At 41.1% G+C, this 18,009-nt stretch overlaps 1 protein-coding gene across 9 annotated transcripts in view; it reads right to left on the bottom strand.

Moving 5' to 3' along the window:
- Window positions 1-18,009, bottom strand: part of qtgal (queuosine-tRNA galactosyltransferase) — a 304,657-nt gene that overhangs the window by 23,303 nt on the left and 263,345 nt on the right. For 8 of the 9 annotated variants that reach the window (XM_078570687.1, XM_078570689.1, XM_078570688.1 and 5 more), the window contains 2 exons: window positions 12,110-12,178; window positions 9,109-9,183 (listed from right to left, as the gene is read on the bottom strand). In XM_078570687.1, coding sequence (XP_078426813.1) covers window positions 9,109-9,183; window positions 12,110-12,178 — 144 coding nt within the window. Of the gene's footprint in view, window positions 1-5,850; window positions 5,979-9,108; window positions 9,184-12,109; window positions 12,179-18,009 lie in introns of all 9 variants that reach the window. The other variant, XR_013580576.1, reaches the window with a different exon arrangement.

The following is an 18,009-nucleotide window of genomic DNA, read 5'->3' as shown; positions in this document are numbered from 1 at the left end:
CAGCTTCAACACCTCTTTGTCCTTTTGTCCATGACATCTTTTGCTTATCTCCAACTATCACTGGCCCTCTATCCAGCTCTACCAGTCCCACCCCCCAACCCCCCTTAAACCAGCTTATATTTCACCTTAGTTCTGTTGAAGAGTCATACGGACTCGAAACATTAACTGTGTTCCTCTCCGCAGATGCTGTCAGACCTGCTGAGTTTTTCTAGGTATTTTTGTTTTTGTTAAGGAACTTTTCCCCTTGGTGGAGGGATCAATAACCAGGGGGCACAGATATAAGGAGGTTTAGAGGGGACGTGAGGAAGAATTTTTTCACCCAGGGGGTGGTGGGAATCTGGAACTCACTGTCGGAAAGGGTGGTAGAGGCAGAAACCCTCATAACATTTAAGAAGTATTTGGATGTGCACTTGCGATGCCATGGCATACAAAGCTATGGGCCTAGTGCTGAAAAATGGGTTTAGATTGGTTAGGTACTTGTTTGAATGGCACAGACTCGATGGGCCGAAGGGCCTTTTTCTGTGCTGTAGGCCTCTATGACTCAAATCTCACTCTGCTTCACTTCAGGGAAAATTTGGGAGTTCCAGTCTAATTTACGCTCCATTTGCAGTTTGAGGCCAAGTGCTTTCTAAGCTGCAGAGTCACTGCTATGGCCAAACGCGGCCAGATATGTGAACAATTCGCCCACAATTTCCCCTTGCAAAACATGTTAATATGATGCATTTGGAAACCGTTCAACTGGCTTTATAAAAAATTGTGAGAAGACCTTTCACATACACTTGCAAATAGTCTACAACAAAACAGGTCCAATTTCAAATCTTTTTTTACAAATATATTTAGCAGAAAATGTTAATTTGGAACTTTTACTCTACATTTAATGGTGTGTTTGGTGTTTGCTTTAAACTGTTAGCTGTTTCTGGTACAATACTAAATAAACCCAATACTGTCAAATTAATTGCTTTTGCAGTAAATTTAAAGTTGTACATAATTTAGGAAGACATAGCTGATAAAAATTATACTTGCTGTGATTACCGAGACCACCCAGATTAAAGAGTCTGGATTGAAAAATGCAAAGGCCCTTTCCCCTCACCCATGCAAATTTAACCAATTGCACTACGCTCAAGAGGAAATCAGTAATTATACTTGTAAACACGAACGATCTCACTAGCCTTTTTTATTTTAATAAAACCTCTTAGTTGCGTGAATGAAAATGCAGCTGCTGGGCTTCTTATCAAGACAGGAGTGTAATTTTGCACGTTTGAATTCACTGGTGATAACTCTGAATGATCTTGATGTGCATGCTGATTTATTTAATCCAGTTACCCGAAACCAGTTTATATTTAGGCGAGTTCAAACCATTTCTGCGTAAATTCACCACATCTAGCCAAATTAGAAAGGGGTTCCTTTTCAGACTGAAACCGATTCCAATCATTTTCTGTGCTGATTGGGGGGGGAAAAAAAACTTTTCACCCCCTTCCGCAAGGTAGAGGCTCACGAAGGTTATTCTTCATGAAGGGCCTCAAGCATGAGTGTCTGCAGGGAGCCTGGCCAATCCAATCCTAATCCTAATGGATAGTGATCAAGAATGTGACTGAGCCTACCCATAGTTACCCACTGGGTGCCTGTACTGGTCTCAGGTAAATCAGCAGTGATTCAGGAATCAAAGCTGGGGATTTCCTAGGTAGTTATTAGCACTAGACTGGGTGGTGGACTTAACAGCTGAGCCATTCGAGGTGCTCTGTGTATATATTTTGTTTAAGTTATAGGCGACCTTAGATTTTTGTATTAACTCTTGGTCTGAATTGAAAATTGACTTAATGCCATAAACACAGCATCAACTCACTGAGCATATAGGCACCTCAAGGTAAATTCTGAAATGATTTGCTCCCATAGGGAAGATTCCACTGACAGGAGCTCAGGATCAGAGATGGGCCAACAACATTGCAGTGACAATCTTTAACCTGTGCTCTTGATGAATGAGGCGCCTAACTGGGAGCTCAGGATTGCCGAATAAAGCCTAAAATTTAAACTTTTGAGCTCTGCGCACACTTCTTTGCTGATTAAAGTCTTGAAGATGCTGCTATGCAGACAGGTTTTTGGGAAAAGTCAAGGAAGAGTTAATGCTTTCACTCATAGACAACGATAACTGAAAACGCAAGTTTGCAAGAAAACAATGAGGTTATTTTGCAGGATTTAATTAAATGGAAGAATTCACTTCCTGTAGTTTTCAATAATTCGACTTCACAACAGGGGATAATTGAAAAACGCGGCAGAATTATTCACAGTGTGTTAAAGACGGACTGTGGGGAGGGGGGCACAAAGAGTTGGGATGCACACTCTGCTGAGTTGGCAACCTCAGCAGCAAGGGAGGTTACTCTGAGAGGGAGACTTGTAGCTGGGCTGCTGCTATTGAAGTTAGTTTGAATGTGCCACAACTCTGAGCGTATTGTCTGCCCTATGGTTCTCTAGCAACGTGACGTTTGGGGAACATAACAAAAAAGGACAGACCTTGTCTTAAGCTTAAAATAAAACTGGCATCACTGCTACTGAGAAAAAGGTCAGAATTATGAATTTAGAGATTACTGTTAGTAATATTAATAAAACAGCGCTTAGCATGTTGGCATAATTCTCTCTCTGGATTAACATTTCCATTAGAACATTGTACAAAATTACACAACTATGTTAAGTATTCATGCACTAAGACCATCAATAGTAATCTCTAGAGTTTGGCATCATCAAAACAACAATCTGAACATGTTTTAATTTATGTTCCCTAATCCATTCACTCCCTTCATTTTTAGCTCATTTGTGTATCCCATTTATCAGCAGTTTAAAGAAGGTTCATTTATGGTTCTGACTGTGAAGTGCAACTATTGTGAGGTTAGGTGCTATGGCCCTGAATGTCTTGCAGCTTTAGGTTGATGTGGGAGCTCAAAGAGTTGAGGCGAGGTTGAAAATTGTTGCTGGATTAGTTGTGAGGTCTGCCCACAGTAACAGCTCTAGGGTGAATGTGGTGGAAGTGTTTTGTAGCTTTGTCTTCTGGATACTGTTTGGCCTGCATTGCAACATCTGGTCAGTTGCCTTGATGTGTCAAAATAAAACTTATAGTGGTCACTTGTGGGAAGCATAAACCATTGAGTGGAGACCAATGATCTAGAGGCCACATATATAGAAATATGATAATAACAGATACTTAGTGCTTTATAAGACAGCAGTCGCACTGGGCAGACAGCTTGTTAGAAACACATTTTATAATATATTTAATACTTGAGAACGAACTGAAGGCTCTGATCTGAACCCAAAACTGAATCCCATTCATAATCCACTCAACCTTTGCTGTGTTATGGCACTCATCTGACTCCCAATGTGCTCCAGCCCGAATACATCTCAAGTATGTGGCTCTTTATCCAGGAATTTATTGACTGCTTAAAAAGAATCATAGAATGGTTACAGCACAAAATGAGGCCTCTCATCCCATTCCATCCATGCTGACACTTTATAAGAGCAGCTTAGCTAGTCCCACTGCCCCCCCTACTTTCTCTATGGCCCTGTTTTTTTTATCTTTTCAGGCGTATATCCAATTCTCTTTTAAAGCCACAATTGAGTCTGCCTCACCACATTCTCAGACAGTGCATTTCCGATCCTAACCATCCGCTACATAAAAAAGTTTCTTCCTCATGTTGCCATTGGTTCTTTTGCCATTCACCTTGATGTCCTTGAGTACCTGATCTTTTTGCCAATGGGAACAATTCTCTCTAACTGTCATCATAATATGAAATTTGCATTCAGAGATGATAAATTGAGTAATGCTCAATAAAAAAATATATCTCATTTATATGTTTCATGACGCAAACTGCTGATTGGGAAAATGCACTACTTTGTGGCGCAATTAAACTATTAACTACCTCCCTTTCAGACCCATATAATTTGTAAATCTGAGGTAATTTGCACTGCACACTCTGCCTGCAAAATTTCTTTTCTTCTAGGGCGTGAAAACAAAACTTTGTAGGACCTTTGACAGAGTAAAATGCCTCAAGGTGATTCCACCAGGAAATAAACAGTATCATTCTACAACTGTGGAAAAGTCCAACAGCTGTTCCACACCCAGAGCAGGTGAAACTTCTTCTGGAGTCAACTAATTTTGAAAAGATTCAGCATTTAAATTAAGGTACAATGCACAATAATACAGCTTATGAATGTGCATAATGTTAACTCTTTTGCCCTTAAAGGATTCAATGGTCTGTGCCTCAACTATCCCTCCTGGCAAAGCATTCTGTCCTCTGGCAGCTCTCTGTGTGGTGATTTCTCCTAACTTCACTCTTCATTACCCTAGTGACAATTGTAAACTAATGGTCCCATGACAGTGACTCATCAACCATAGGAAATAGTCTTTCTGTGGTTTGCCTTTCAAAATTTTAAAACATCTGTATTAAACCTCCTATTATCACCCAGCAGTTGATAAAGCTGAATTATTTAAAATCCCAGAGGGAAACTTTAAACAACTGTCACAACCTAAATTTTTAAGTGGTATGTTTGAGATGCAGCTCTAAATTCAGGAATCAGACCACCAGTTCTCGAGAGGTTTTTATATTAAACTAAATGAAACATTTTATTAGGTTGCAACACATTAAACACATACACATGGCTACAAATTACTACTATCATAACTTTTAACAAATTCCCGGACTAATCTCCATTAAGGCAACAGCAACCCATAGACTTTACCAGAAACCAGGCAAAGCATTTTCACCTTATGAATTCAAAATGAGGTTCCTCTCACTGTGGCTCCTGTGAAGACAGTTGTAGGCTTACAGCTACTTTGACCTTATGTTGTCTGTGCCCCGTGCACTCAAAACTGCTGTCTGTAATACCTAGCACAGCTCATTGAATGTAAATTCTCATTGTATCACCAGCCTCTTTGAACTCCACCTCTTCTAACAATAAAACCTCTTTCATAGTACCAATTTTATTAGTAATATAAACATTGCTTGGTCTCTGCTAGCTAGGTGCCAGGTTTCACCCCACTTCTTGAATGTTCTATTCAAAAAAATGCAAATACACTCTACCTCTCTTACATTTCAAAACTGTTACACATCAAAGCACCCAGACTTGCTGGCTTTAATCCAATTAAGACACACCCACAGACAAAACCTCTATTTAAAAAAAAAATTTCCAATAATATATATATTAATAGCTTCATGACACCTACTCTTGGCCTTCTCCATGCTAATGGATATTGTCCCAGTATCTCACTACAGCAAAGAAGCCTTTTTGTAAAAGCAATGCAAGCCGTTTTGGTGATCGGAGAGTACATATTAGTCTAATAATACTAATTATGACTATCGTTGGTTAGAAGATTTATAGTTTCCCTCTATTACAACACCAATTTGCATTGTTTAGCATAATAAGAATGTATCCAAAGTGCTTCACAGGGCTGGTATCAGACAGAATTTGATACCGGGCCAGATAAAGGTGCATTAGGGCAGATTACCAAAAGCTTGGTCAAGGGGGTAGGTTTTAAGGAGCAATTTAAAGGGGAGAGGGGGAGTTGGATTAGGGAGGGAATTCCAGAGCTCAGGCATTTCCACTGGAAGGCAGGACAATGAAAATTGAGGATGAACAAAAGGCCAAAGTTGGAGGAACACGGAAATCTCAGGGGGTTTGTAGGGCAGAGTTACAGAGATTAGGGAGGGGTGAGGTCATGGAAGGATTTGAACGCAAGAATGAGAATTTTTAAATCAAGATGTTGCTGGACCGGGAGCCAATGCAGATCAGATACTTTGTCAGCTTTTAGTGTCTCTGCAGTGATATGTAGAACTTACTGCAAAACTATCAATCAGCCATAGCCACTTGTAGTTCTTTGCCAGAACAAGTTCCATCTTGCTAATCCTAAACCGGTAAAACACATCTTCACTGTAGATTCAATTACTGGCTTCCAATCTGCACATCTGTTTGGGAAGTGGTGAAGCAAGTTGCACCTTATTTTAATAAAGAAATGAGCAGATTTCTGGACAATGTTGATGCTTATTCCATTAGGAAACATTTGTTGTTCCAGTCTATAATGAAAACATGTGAAGATCTGGGAAAATTCCCTCATGAAAGAACTTGTAATCTTTGTAATGATCTGCACATCGACAAGCAATGCAATACTGACATAATTTGCTGCCTGATGCTGGTGGCTTTACACGCTTATAAATCAAGTGACAAAACCTGGAAATGCATTAATCAGGGAAAAATATGCTTGGAGGCAAAACACAAATAAAAATAAATCCAGTGGACCTATTTCCCCAGGTGATTTTTAAATAAACACTAGGTAAGGGTGTGTGTGCGGTGAGGGTGTGTGTGTGCGTTATGTGTGTGGGTGTGTGTGCGTGTGTGTGTGTGTGTGGAGGAGGGGTAGTTATTATAGGTCACTGCGGGCTCCCTTTGTGAAAAAGTGTTAGGTAATCCTTTTTAGGATTGTTTGCCCATTCTAATTTAATAAAACATAACTTGGATCAATTGTGATTGCAACAATAACCCAAAGCTCTTACCTTGCCCAGAAAGAAAAAAGTTTATCAAATGGCTTTTTAAAAAAAAAAGGACTGTGTCCCTTGAAATGAACCAAAACAGCCGTGAACAACTGAATCTATTCTCTAATCAAATAAAATCAAGCAACACGAGGGAAGGGAGAGCCATCAGGCAGTGAGGTACTCGTGTTATAGTTTCTGTGGAGCAGCCTGTACCACCTGTAGAAGGGTGAGCTGAAGGAACAATCAAAGTGGCACTAAATCTACTGCAGCTGCGTCGTGGCAAGCATCAAAAAATGCTTTGAATTCATTGCAATTTAAGTACCTGGTAGGCACCTATTGAACAATGCCCATTGTGCCTGAAACAAGAGCAATAGATGTGGTATCTGAAGCTGCCAAATCATGAAAGATTGCAATGACATTTCTACAAAACAATCTGTATGCAATTTTACACAAAGTGATGTTATGAATTCTCTTAAGTTGCCAGAAGTACCAAATTTTTTTTTAGATTAAAATGCCCTTTCTGCTTACCATATTGGCCAGCAGATGCCTCTGGTAGGTTATCATATTGATCATAAATTGGTTAAAACAAACAGGTTCCCTCTGTGTTTGGCCATAGCTGGCGTCCAGCCTCATTTTGATTTATTATACCTCTTTTCCCACAATTTTTCTCATTTACAATGCACGATAATTTCTATATTTCTGGTAAGGTAAAGAAAATACTAAGTATGAATTATAGTGTGATGAGTGAGTTCTGTGCAGTGACTCCCATGCCCCAGGGGCCCACCGTGATGAGTTATTGGGTTTTAGGTACGTGCTGCGGCTCTCCGTTAATGCTCGCCATTGTTGAGATTTTATTTTTGCAGCAGTGTTGCTATAGCTTTGTACACTTTCAGGGAAGGTAAGCTACAAAGCCTCTCTCCTCGTTTGGCACTTGAACCATAGGGGAGTATTTTGTCAGTGTGCTGGAAAAGCAATTGGCATAAAATCAGGAACAGAGACCAGAGTAATTATAAAGCGTCTGCAATGTTCCTATTACTTAATTATATATATATAGTTGGAAATTTACAGGACAAAGTTAACAAAAGACACCTTCTGCTGTGGCCTTTGTATCTGATGATTGTGCACTGATTCCAAATATCATCTCCCATCTCTCTTTTTAAATAGTCTCACATTTTTATTTTAAAAAACTCTTGCTTAACAATGTTCTGGACACAATTCTTGAGGAAATTCTACACTCAGGGGATTTTTTATTTTACCTCTTCATTGGCACAGGTAATAACATTTCAAACACATCCCCCCTGAAGCAAGCTGAGACGAACACCATGCAGTCTTTCAATGCTTGACTTGAAATCAGAAAATAGCTGGCAGTTAAATTTAAAATAAAGTATTGGTTTTAATGCGCTAAAGACTGTAACTAAAATGGATTGCTAATGTAAGTCCAAATGGCTTAGTAGTTTAGAAGACTGTGGCTCTACCTCAGGAATTTAGCTTCACATTGACCCCACGCAGGCTCTAGCTAAAGACGAGTTAAAATTCAAATTAAATTCGAGCTACATTCCTTGTCAGTATGAGTTCTCAACAGGAAGATTCCTTCACAATTCTCTAGTAGATTGGAGAGAAGGTCAATTTCTACAGGGGGTGAAACTGGGGTTTTTAGCACTTTAAAAAGTTGGTAACCTATTCATTCTTGAATTCCCCTCTGGTAGGAACTATTTTTACCCCTCTGGTCCTGAAGGATCAGACTCCTAGCATGCAGTGCGGCAGGTATCTTGCAGTGCCATACTAAAGCTGCCAATTTTTACGTGCGATCCTAATAGTAAGGGAACTCCAAGACTTAGGAGTGGGTGGGGGGGATAAGAAAAATGTGATTTTTAGATTGGAGACGCAACTTGGCCCCTGTGGTCACTTCTGAGTTTGAAGGAGGCACTTGGATGTCAGTAAGATACAAACTCGTCAAAGTCAGAGATTTAATAACTGGTGGAGACTTAATGTCTTTAGGGGACATTTCTTAAAACTTCATTTTATCCTTTATACTAACTGATAGTATTTATTTTATTCAAAGACTTCATCCTATTCTCACACCACACTTTGCAATAATCATCTGTAGAGATCAAGCTGCCTCTTTGGCAAGAGCAGGAGATGATCGTGCCAGTTAGTAATGACTTCCGTGCTATTGTCCATGTTAGCTGTGTTGATTGAAGATGTCCCACTGGTGTAGTGTGTGGTGTGAAACAGAGATACAAATTTGCAAGCGTGTGCCTGTCTGTCCTCCAAATGCCAAGAATTGAATATCACTCAGGAAGATGCATGCTGGGACTAGATGCTCTTCAGCAGCAAATGAAGGGATTAGCTGAACCAGAATTTCAATTCAGTGCTGGTGTTTTTCACCCATTATGACGCTGATTGAAAATGAACACTTGGAGCCAAAAGGAATGTTCATCCTCTCAGCTGACGCTGAATTTAAACTCAATTATGAGAAATGAACCATCCTCAAAAACCACTACACATCTTGGATTTTACCCACCTTTGGTACTGTTGATGTTATGGCTGTCCTTCGTACATTTTATAACTATGGAAACAAGTGGCTATCACTCACCAATTTCACACAGATGATGAAAGGGGGCTTGGCTTCTGTAAAATGGTATATGGGAATTTTTGGCTTTGGCTTATCCTAGAAGAAACAAGAGCACTTGTCAGCATGCTGTGGGGATTACACTGGCAAAATGCTGAGCTACTGAAGAACCCAGACTAGTGAACCATCCATTATACGAAGAGACATAAGACATTTCTTGTATAAAATGCCTTGAGAAACTATGATATGTGAAAGGTGCTGTAGAAATGTTGTTTTCTAGGAGAATCTGACAGGAAGCAAAAGCTACAAGGTTCTCGTTTACTGTGTGTGTGTGTGTGTGTGTGTGTGTGTGTGTGTGCATGTGTGTGTCTATATTTGAAGAATTCAATTTAACTTCTGTTAAATCTTGGAGGTTAAAACAAAAAGTAACAATTTTGGTTTTGAGAGAATGGTACCCCATAACTTCACACCCCCCGCCCCACCCTATGTTTATTCCCCTGATAGTCTCACAGTATTACACAAATGTTCAGAGAATGGTGACAGGTTCTCTGCCTCTATATAGCTACCTGCTATTATAACATTCAGCAGAATGTCCTCCCCCTTTGATCAGGAGCTTTAAGCCCATTGATGACACGGTCTTGAGGTAGCTCACATTTTACATGTGGGACACCAGGTGGATTATCTCACGATGGTGCAATACTTTATTTGAAGAAAAAAATTTACATAAAATGTATTTACACAGAAAATTCACTGATGTGAAGGCGCATTCTGTGCGAATGCAAAGGGAAAATGCAGAATAAAGTGCATACGGAAATTGCTGATAAGCCTACTGGCCAAAACAAGAGGACGTGTGAAGTAAGACTAATTGAATCATTACAATATACCAGCATGTTGCCTATAGTTAAACCAATGATCATTGCACATATTTGTATTGAACCACATTTGTTCATGGGATGTGGGCAACGCTGATGAGGCCAGCATTTATTGCCTATTTAAGAGTCAACCATTTTGCTATGGGTCGAGAGTCGCCTGTAGACCAGACCAGGTAAGGATGGCAGATTTCCTTCCCTAAAGGACATTAGTGAACTCGGTGGGTTTTTACGACAATTGGCAATGGTTTCGTGGTCATTTTTATTGCAATGGTGGGATTCAAGCCTGGGTGCCCAGAGCATTACCCTGGGTGTCTGGAATACTAGCCCAGTGACAATACCACTATGCCACCGCCTTCCCCTGTGCTGTCCCTTACAGACATCCACTATTGTGGATTGGCAATGATTTAATTATCAGTAATATCACGTCCTTTACAGGGAGTATTCTGTCACCAGGAAGTATTTTATCAGATGGCCTGATTGTGACCCACAGAAACTCAGCCATCCAGGGAATCCAACTGAGTGTCAGTTCTGGCAGTAATTTTAACCTGGGCTCTCATTGTCAGCTCTTGAGGTACAGGTGCGGAATGTGCATTTAAATCATAACTGTAGTGTTGGGACAAAATAGTTATACTTGTCAATGACATTTTAGTTAGTTTAGTGTGAATGCAGTTTGAATCTGGAGTCAATGACACTGGAGTGAACTTAAGTAAGACTCTCTGGAAGGAACTTTGTGGTATCTACTCAGGTTGAAGTTTAGCATTGATGTGAAGCTAAAGCCTCATTGCACTGGCACTAAACTTGCAAATAAATCCTAAATCATAAAGGAATTCAAGTACTCAAAGAGCTAAACTTGTGGGAGCCAGCAATTCTTACCAATTTACACAGTGAGCTATCAGTTTAGTTAAGTGTCAATTACATCATTATCTGCTTATCATTCGTCTTTATTGTTTTTATAACCCCTCATGACTAAGTACCAAGTGAAGCATCTATTGCAAGATCCCACCACCCCCTATCCAGTTACCCAGGATTCAGCATCATTATACATGCATAATAGCAAAAATGGACATTGCAGTATTAACTACAAAGGTTTAATATAACCGAGTGGTTCAGAATAAATGGCGCTGACAATGTGAAAGAAAGCATAGTAATATTACTGAGCCTGTAATCCAGAGGCCCAGGCTAATGCTCTGGAGACATGTGTTCAAATCCCACCACAGCAGCTGTGGAAATCTGAATTCAATTCATTAATAAATTTGGAGTAAAATGTTAGTCTCATTAATAGCGACCATGAAAGACTGGATCGTCATTAAAAACCCACCTGGTTCTCCTTCAGGGGAGAAAATCTGCCGTCCTTACCTGGTCTGGGCCTCCAGACCCACACCAATTTGGTTGACTCTCAACTGCCCTATGAAATGACCTAGCAAGCCACTCAGCAGTAGGTGGCACAGCACCAACTACTCAAGGACAATTAAGGATGGGCAATAAATTCTCTAGCCTTGCCAATGATGCACACATCCCAAGAACAAAGTTTAAAAAAAGAATTTTAGGTTAAAACTGAGATTTTAAAAAAAAAGGGAATTTCAGGCATGATCATTTCAGGAATATGCCAATATCTCAGTCCAGTACCAAAAGTGACTCATGGAAGATGACCTTAGTGATCTCACAACCACAGCCCCATTAGAAAATAATTTGCTGTAGATTAGAGGGCAATGTCATACACATTATGGTACTTTCAGTAAACAGTGTGTTGCTTTTTCATGTATGTCACGCTTCCTTATACAGTTTGTGAGCTATGAATTCCAGCAGATTATAGGGGACAACGTTGGAAGAGACGAAGAGCAGCATATGGAGGGCTTTCATTGCTTCACTCCCTTCACCCCCTCCCCGAACTGGGATTGGGAACTCAGTTTATGGGGAAGTCATGGGGTAAACCTACGCCCAATCACTCTGTGGGTCTTGGGAAATCTAGCTCTTTAAAATCCAGACAGAATTACAGAACACTAACTGTCCATTGCAATATTACCATTTAAAGACTGAAGTGTTCTGAACAGTTGCACCGAAGGGATGTGGCAATGGGGTTCTGTGCTGTTGTACAGGTGCTTGTGTCAAACCCTGGAGTTTTATAAACAGTGTGCAAAAAGAGCAATTCTAACCTTTGACTCCTGATAAGTGTAGAAGCCCTTTGTTATCTTACTTTCATCCACATCACAAAAAGACACAGCCTGCAGAAAGCAGAAACCATAGTTAGCATTAGCTACGTATTAGCAATGTTACCTTACAAACTTCAAACGTGACAGGGTGGGGACAGTGCTGCTATGGACAATCTTTACTGGCAATTTTTGAATTATTCAACCCTTTTCCATCTATAGATTTTAAGCAAGTGAAATCCTGAGTTCTTTGCGTATTTAGTGGGATATTGATCGTACTATGTGATCACTGAAGCCAACAAGCAAACAAAAAACATTAAAAAGGTTTGTTTTTTAATGAATATGTGTAAAGGTGAAATTTATAATGCAAGCAGGGAACCTAGCTGGTTTAGTATTGGTCAGAGCAAATCCAATGCTACCTCCCTGGCCAGTGCATTCCTGGAACCTGCTGTGGAACAGCTACAAGATGATGCATGTGCACAGAGAGAAGTGTTATTAGGACATACAGAATAGGCCCATATGATTTGTGACCTGACTGCCCCTTTGACCTTCCTGGACAATACCTTACCCTTACTAGTTGCATTTACAGTGATTCTATCCCAAGAAAAAAACTTGCACTTACATAGCTCCTTTCATGACCTCCGAACATCCCTTTTCAGCCAATGAAGTATTTTTGTACAGGAGAGAATGTTATATTGTAGGAAATGCAGCAGCCAAGTTGCACATAGCAAGGTCCCACCAAGAGCAATGCGATAATGACCAGAATATGGCTTGGGGGTTTGAAGTCACCTCAAAAGAAGCTCCCCACAAAGTTTTGGTCGTCCCAGGCTTTCTCTATTTTGATATCAGTTTAAGTTTGGCACCTTCTACTTCTAGGGAATATGTGGCATCTGTGAATGGGGCTGGTAGCAGGGAGATGGCGGATCAACCAATCAGATTGAAGAATCCTCATAGCTGGCAAACCAGGAAATAAAATTATAAAATAAACTTACATCATTGTATAGAAAGTGAAATAAAGCCTGGGACATAAATGCAGGATTAAGAGAGAAACATAAATAGAAAAAACACAAAAACTTGGAAATATTTAATTTTTTAAAAAAGTCTGCAACATTGAATATCATCTGATGGCATGAGGATTCATACTGTTAAAATTAATTGTTCAGTGCCAGAGAGGTTATTCAGCAGTAATTATCAGTTACTACATTGTTAAAAACTCAGTTGCTCCTGCTTGAACAAGGCTTAAATTTATCACTGATGTTTAGTGTGATAATAGCAGGTAACTAGATTAATTACACATTTTAACAATGACTTCTGTGCAGATTCCATGTGTGAAGGCTGCGACAGGGCAGACTGTTGAGGAACAACGTGGCTGGAGCTTTATTGGCAAGAGTGAAGTCCCACCGAGTCAAATAGCGTGACCCACGCCCCCGGATGTGTGCAGCAGGACCACAGGGCCTCTTTTATTGGTGGCAACCAATCAAGAGGCCCGACAGCTCAGCAATGCCAGCGATGGAGGCGGCCACCATTGAGGCTGCGGGGGGTAAGAGGTGTTGAGGTGCGGGCTGGCCCCGGTGATTGGAAGGGTGATCCCTCCAGGGCAGCGCGGAGCTGCAGTGTGGGGGAGAGGGTGGTGGTCTGTGGAACATGGGGCCTCTGGGAAGGATGGGAAGGAAGGTTGCCCAGCAACCCCCAATGGGAAGCTGCTTCAATGTACCTGGTTATCTCCCCACACACAGAGGCACCCTTGACACCATGACAACGCCGCTGGGCACATAAACTGGATATCAATTAGCCTGTTAATTGGATTAATTAGCTTCCTGCCTCCAGTCAGTGAGTGGGTGAGTTGCTGCCATTCCCACCTCTTGGAATATCCCGTGACAGCAGAAAGATGGGAGACTTAATGCCCTCTGCCCTAATAATCCGGGTCTTCCGGGAGGTGACAAAATTTCAGCCAGTCTCTCTGACAGTCATAAGTGATTTCTGCATTTAACCCTGCATGTGTGAACGCCAGTCGTTGATGTCAGTTTTATCCAGATTATGGGTGATTTCTGACAGCCTCAAAGTTGTTAGTACAGCAAAATCTGGGCCATTACATTTTAATGATGTTGTTTGAGGGACAAATAGGACACCAGGGAGGACTCCCCTGTAATTCGCTAACTGGTGTATGGCATATTTTGTATCCACCTGAGGTGGCAGATAGGACCTCGGTTTAATATCTCAGCTGAGAGATCGCACTTATGACTGTGCAGCACTCTCTCAGTACTGCAAAGAAATGTCAGCTTACATTATATGCTCAATGTTCTGGAATGGGGCTCGAAACTGCAACCTTCTAACTCAGATGTGAGGGGGCTACCACTGAGCCAAGAATTCAAACTAATCTGCCAGATATAATGATCATTAAATGGTAAATTTAATTTGGACATCTTGATCCAAGACATTCTCAATAACACTAATTTTCTCTCTCAGGCAGTCTCTCAGGATTGAGGGTGACTTGCTTCCACTGCGATTCAATGGGTTTTGAAATGGCTGATAAGTGTGAACTGCAGACTCTGCCACATGTGGGGCAGTTGGTACTTGAAGGGTTGGATAGATAGGTTGTTTGGCGCTTTGCGCTCTCCCTCTGATGCCTAGACTTTGTCTCTAATGTACTAGTGCAGTGAACTCTGTACATAAAACATTCAGGTTTGATAGAGTAGATGCTGAGAGGCTGTTTCCCCTGGCTGGAGTGTCTAGAACTAGGGGGTCATAGTCTTAGGATAAAGTGTCAGCTTTTTAGGACTGAGATGAGGAGAAATTTCTTCACTCAAAGGGTTGTAAATCTTTGGCACTCTGCCCCAGAGGATATGGATGCTCAGTCATTGAGTATTTTCAAGACCTGTGGATTTTTGAACACTAAGGTTGTAAAGGGATATGGGACTTGGGATGAAAATGGTGTTGTGGTCTTATTGAATGGCGGAGCAGGCTTGAGGAGCCATGTGGCCTACTCCTGTATCTATTTGTTACGTTCCCTCAGCTTCACACCATCATAGTCATGGATTATCTGTTCCAATAACCCATGCTTGGTATCTGGGTTTCCCAGTCATGAGCCTAGTTCATTAGGCTACAATCCCATCCAAGTTTTATACTCATTCACTTGAACATGCCACTCCAATGCATACTGATGACAGGTCACCATATGCAAAAGAATGGCCCCTTCTGGAACTTTCTATTGCTTCATTAATATTTTCCTGCTAGATTTGTACAGTCAGTAAATTAAGTTTAATTATAACCTGTATGCAAATGTTATAGGTTACTTTATTATATTACACTCGCAAACAGAACCTCAGAGCTGAGGCAACATTTGTTTTCAATTTAGTTGTTTAATTCATAAATATTTTGTTTGCATTCTGCCTTTGAGGTTGGTTTGAACTTTCTGTTTTTCACTAATAAGGCTGAATAGTTAGGGAATTGCAGTGAACAGTTGTCTAATTTCCATATTGAGGAGGAAGTGGTGTGTACTTCAAAGCAAGTAACAACTTTCATTTCTTTTCCTGATCCATTTGGAATAAGTTCACAAAACGTCTCCGTAGTGGGGCCATCCGCCAGAGAATGTTCTAATCCTTGGTCTTAGTCACTCGCCACTTTCATTCCTGCCTTCATTATCTCTACAGCCCTGATGTCTAATGGCTGGCATGAATATTAGATCGAACAAATACATATAAATTTCTCAATGTGGGATAAAACATTCAGCTCAACACTGCTAACTACAGCTTCGCACTGTGTTTCATGTAATAGGTTTTAATACAATATCTAAATACTTACATGCTGAGACCTATTTCCTGAGTTGTTGTTGTTCAGTCCGTGTTAGCGAGCATGGAGTTTTCTGACATTAGCCCATATTGGAAAACCTCAAGCTGCTTACGATTTTCTGATGTGCAGTTCTGGGTGGTTGAGGCTCCATATACTGCCGGTGCATATTTCAGGGTTACTAACAAGGCTTACTATGGTAATTACTGACATGACACTGACAGAAATGTGGAATGTTAATTTGAAAGAGGATAAGGCCTTTTGGGTCAATGACCTACATAGAAAGGCGCTTAATAAAATGACTGCCGAATTTGGTCATGTTTGGACAGGGATTTTTAAGGAAGAATTGTGCCTCATATGCCGTCATAAATTGTTCTAAGACCAATGGGTGTTTGAAGTGTAGTGACAAATATGGCAGTCTAACTGCACATAGGGTCCCACAAACAACAAATGATTACACGACTAGGCGGCCTGTTAGTTGGAGATGCCACTTGAGGGAGCTATGGAGCCCATGATACATGGCGAGGGGGTGGGGTGGGGTGTTGGAGTCCTTATTTTTCTTTGAAAAGTGCCATAGAATCCTTCACATCCACCCAAGTTGGCAGATGGGGTCTTGGTTTAACATCTCAACTGAGAGACAAAGTGGCAACTCCAGCAGTACAGCACACCCTCAGTACTATACTGGTGTGTCAGTCAAGATTATGTGCTCAATTCTCTGGAGCAGAACTTGAACCCACCACCTTTGAACTCAAAGTTAAGAGAGCTATCCCTGAGCCACAGCTAACCACTGTGGGCAAAGGGCCTGAATTGCAAACTGCAGTCTGGTAATCTTTAGTGAGCTAAAGGTTACAGGCTGCCTGAGGAAGTGATGTAAAACACCAAGGGAAGTACAAAGTGCTTAGGGCAAATCAACTTAGCTTTATGTGGAGGGGGGGAGGTGGTTGTTGGGGGAAATCATGCTGGCAAATCTTCCCTGCATCCAACATTCAAATCTTATATAATCTGGACCAACAGACAAAGGTGACTTTAATCCAAAAACACAGCGTCAGTTTTCACATGGGGTCCGAGTGGGGGAGTGGGACTGACTGGATTGCTCTCTGGGGAGGTAGCATGGACTTGATGGTCCGATCAGTCACCTTCTGTGCCATAAATGACTCTATGTACGCTGATGACACTCAACTGTACCTCACTATAGCCTCTCTCAACTCCTCCACTGTTGGAAAATTATCAGACTGCCTGCCAGTACGGGATGAACAGAAATGTCCTCCAAATTAAATATTGGGAAGACCAATACCATTGTCTTTGATTGCCACCACAAACCTCATTCCCTCACTACTGACTCCATCCCTCTCCCTGCCAACTGTTTGAGGCTAAACCAGGCTATTTGCAACTGTGGTATCATTTTTGACCCTGAGGTGAGCTTCTGAATGCATATCCATGCCATCATTAAGATCGCTTATTTCCATCTCTGTAACATCGCCCAAGTCCACCCCAGTCTCAGCTCATCTGCTGTTGAAACGTTTATCCGTGTCTTTGTTATGTCTAGACTTGGCTGTTCTAGCACACTTCTGGCAAGTCTCTCACATTCTACCTACCGTAACCATGAGGTCATCCATAATTCTGCTGCCCCTCCTTGCTCACACTAGGTCTCATTCACCCATCTCCTCTTTGCTCACAGATATTGGCTCCTATTGAAGCAGTGCGTCAATTTTACAAATCCCACCATGGCCTCACCTCTCCCTTTCTCTGTAATCTTCTTCAGCCCACAACCCCCTGAAATATCTTTGCTCCTCTAAATCTGGTCTCTTGAGCATCCCCGATTTTAAATGCTCCAACATTTTCAGCTTCCCAAGTCCTGAGCTCTGGAATTCCCTCCCTCCTCCTCTCCGCCTCCCTACCTCTCTTTCCCCCTTTCATATGCTTGTCAAAACATAACTCTTTGACCAAGCTTTTGTTCACGTGCCCTAATTTTGCCCTATGTGGCTTGGTGTCAAATTCTGCTTTATAACACACACACAAAACACTTTGTGACTTTCTCTTTACAAATTTCACTCAGTATTTCAGAGCTTGAGTATTGCTGATAGAAAAGAGACATGCTGTGAAAACTTTTTGTCTTGCAC

Source organism: Cetorhinus maximus, chromosome 24, assembly GCF_964194155.1.
Source record: "Cetorhinus maximus chromosome 24, sCetMax3.hap1.1, whole genome shotgun sequence".
Lineage (NCBI taxonomy): Eukaryota > Metazoa > Chordata > Chondrichthyes > Lamniformes > Cetorhinidae > Cetorhinus > Cetorhinus maximus.
The sequence above is the reverse complement of the archived record's forward strand: the minus strand, read 5'-3'. Positions and strand labels throughout refer to the sequence as shown.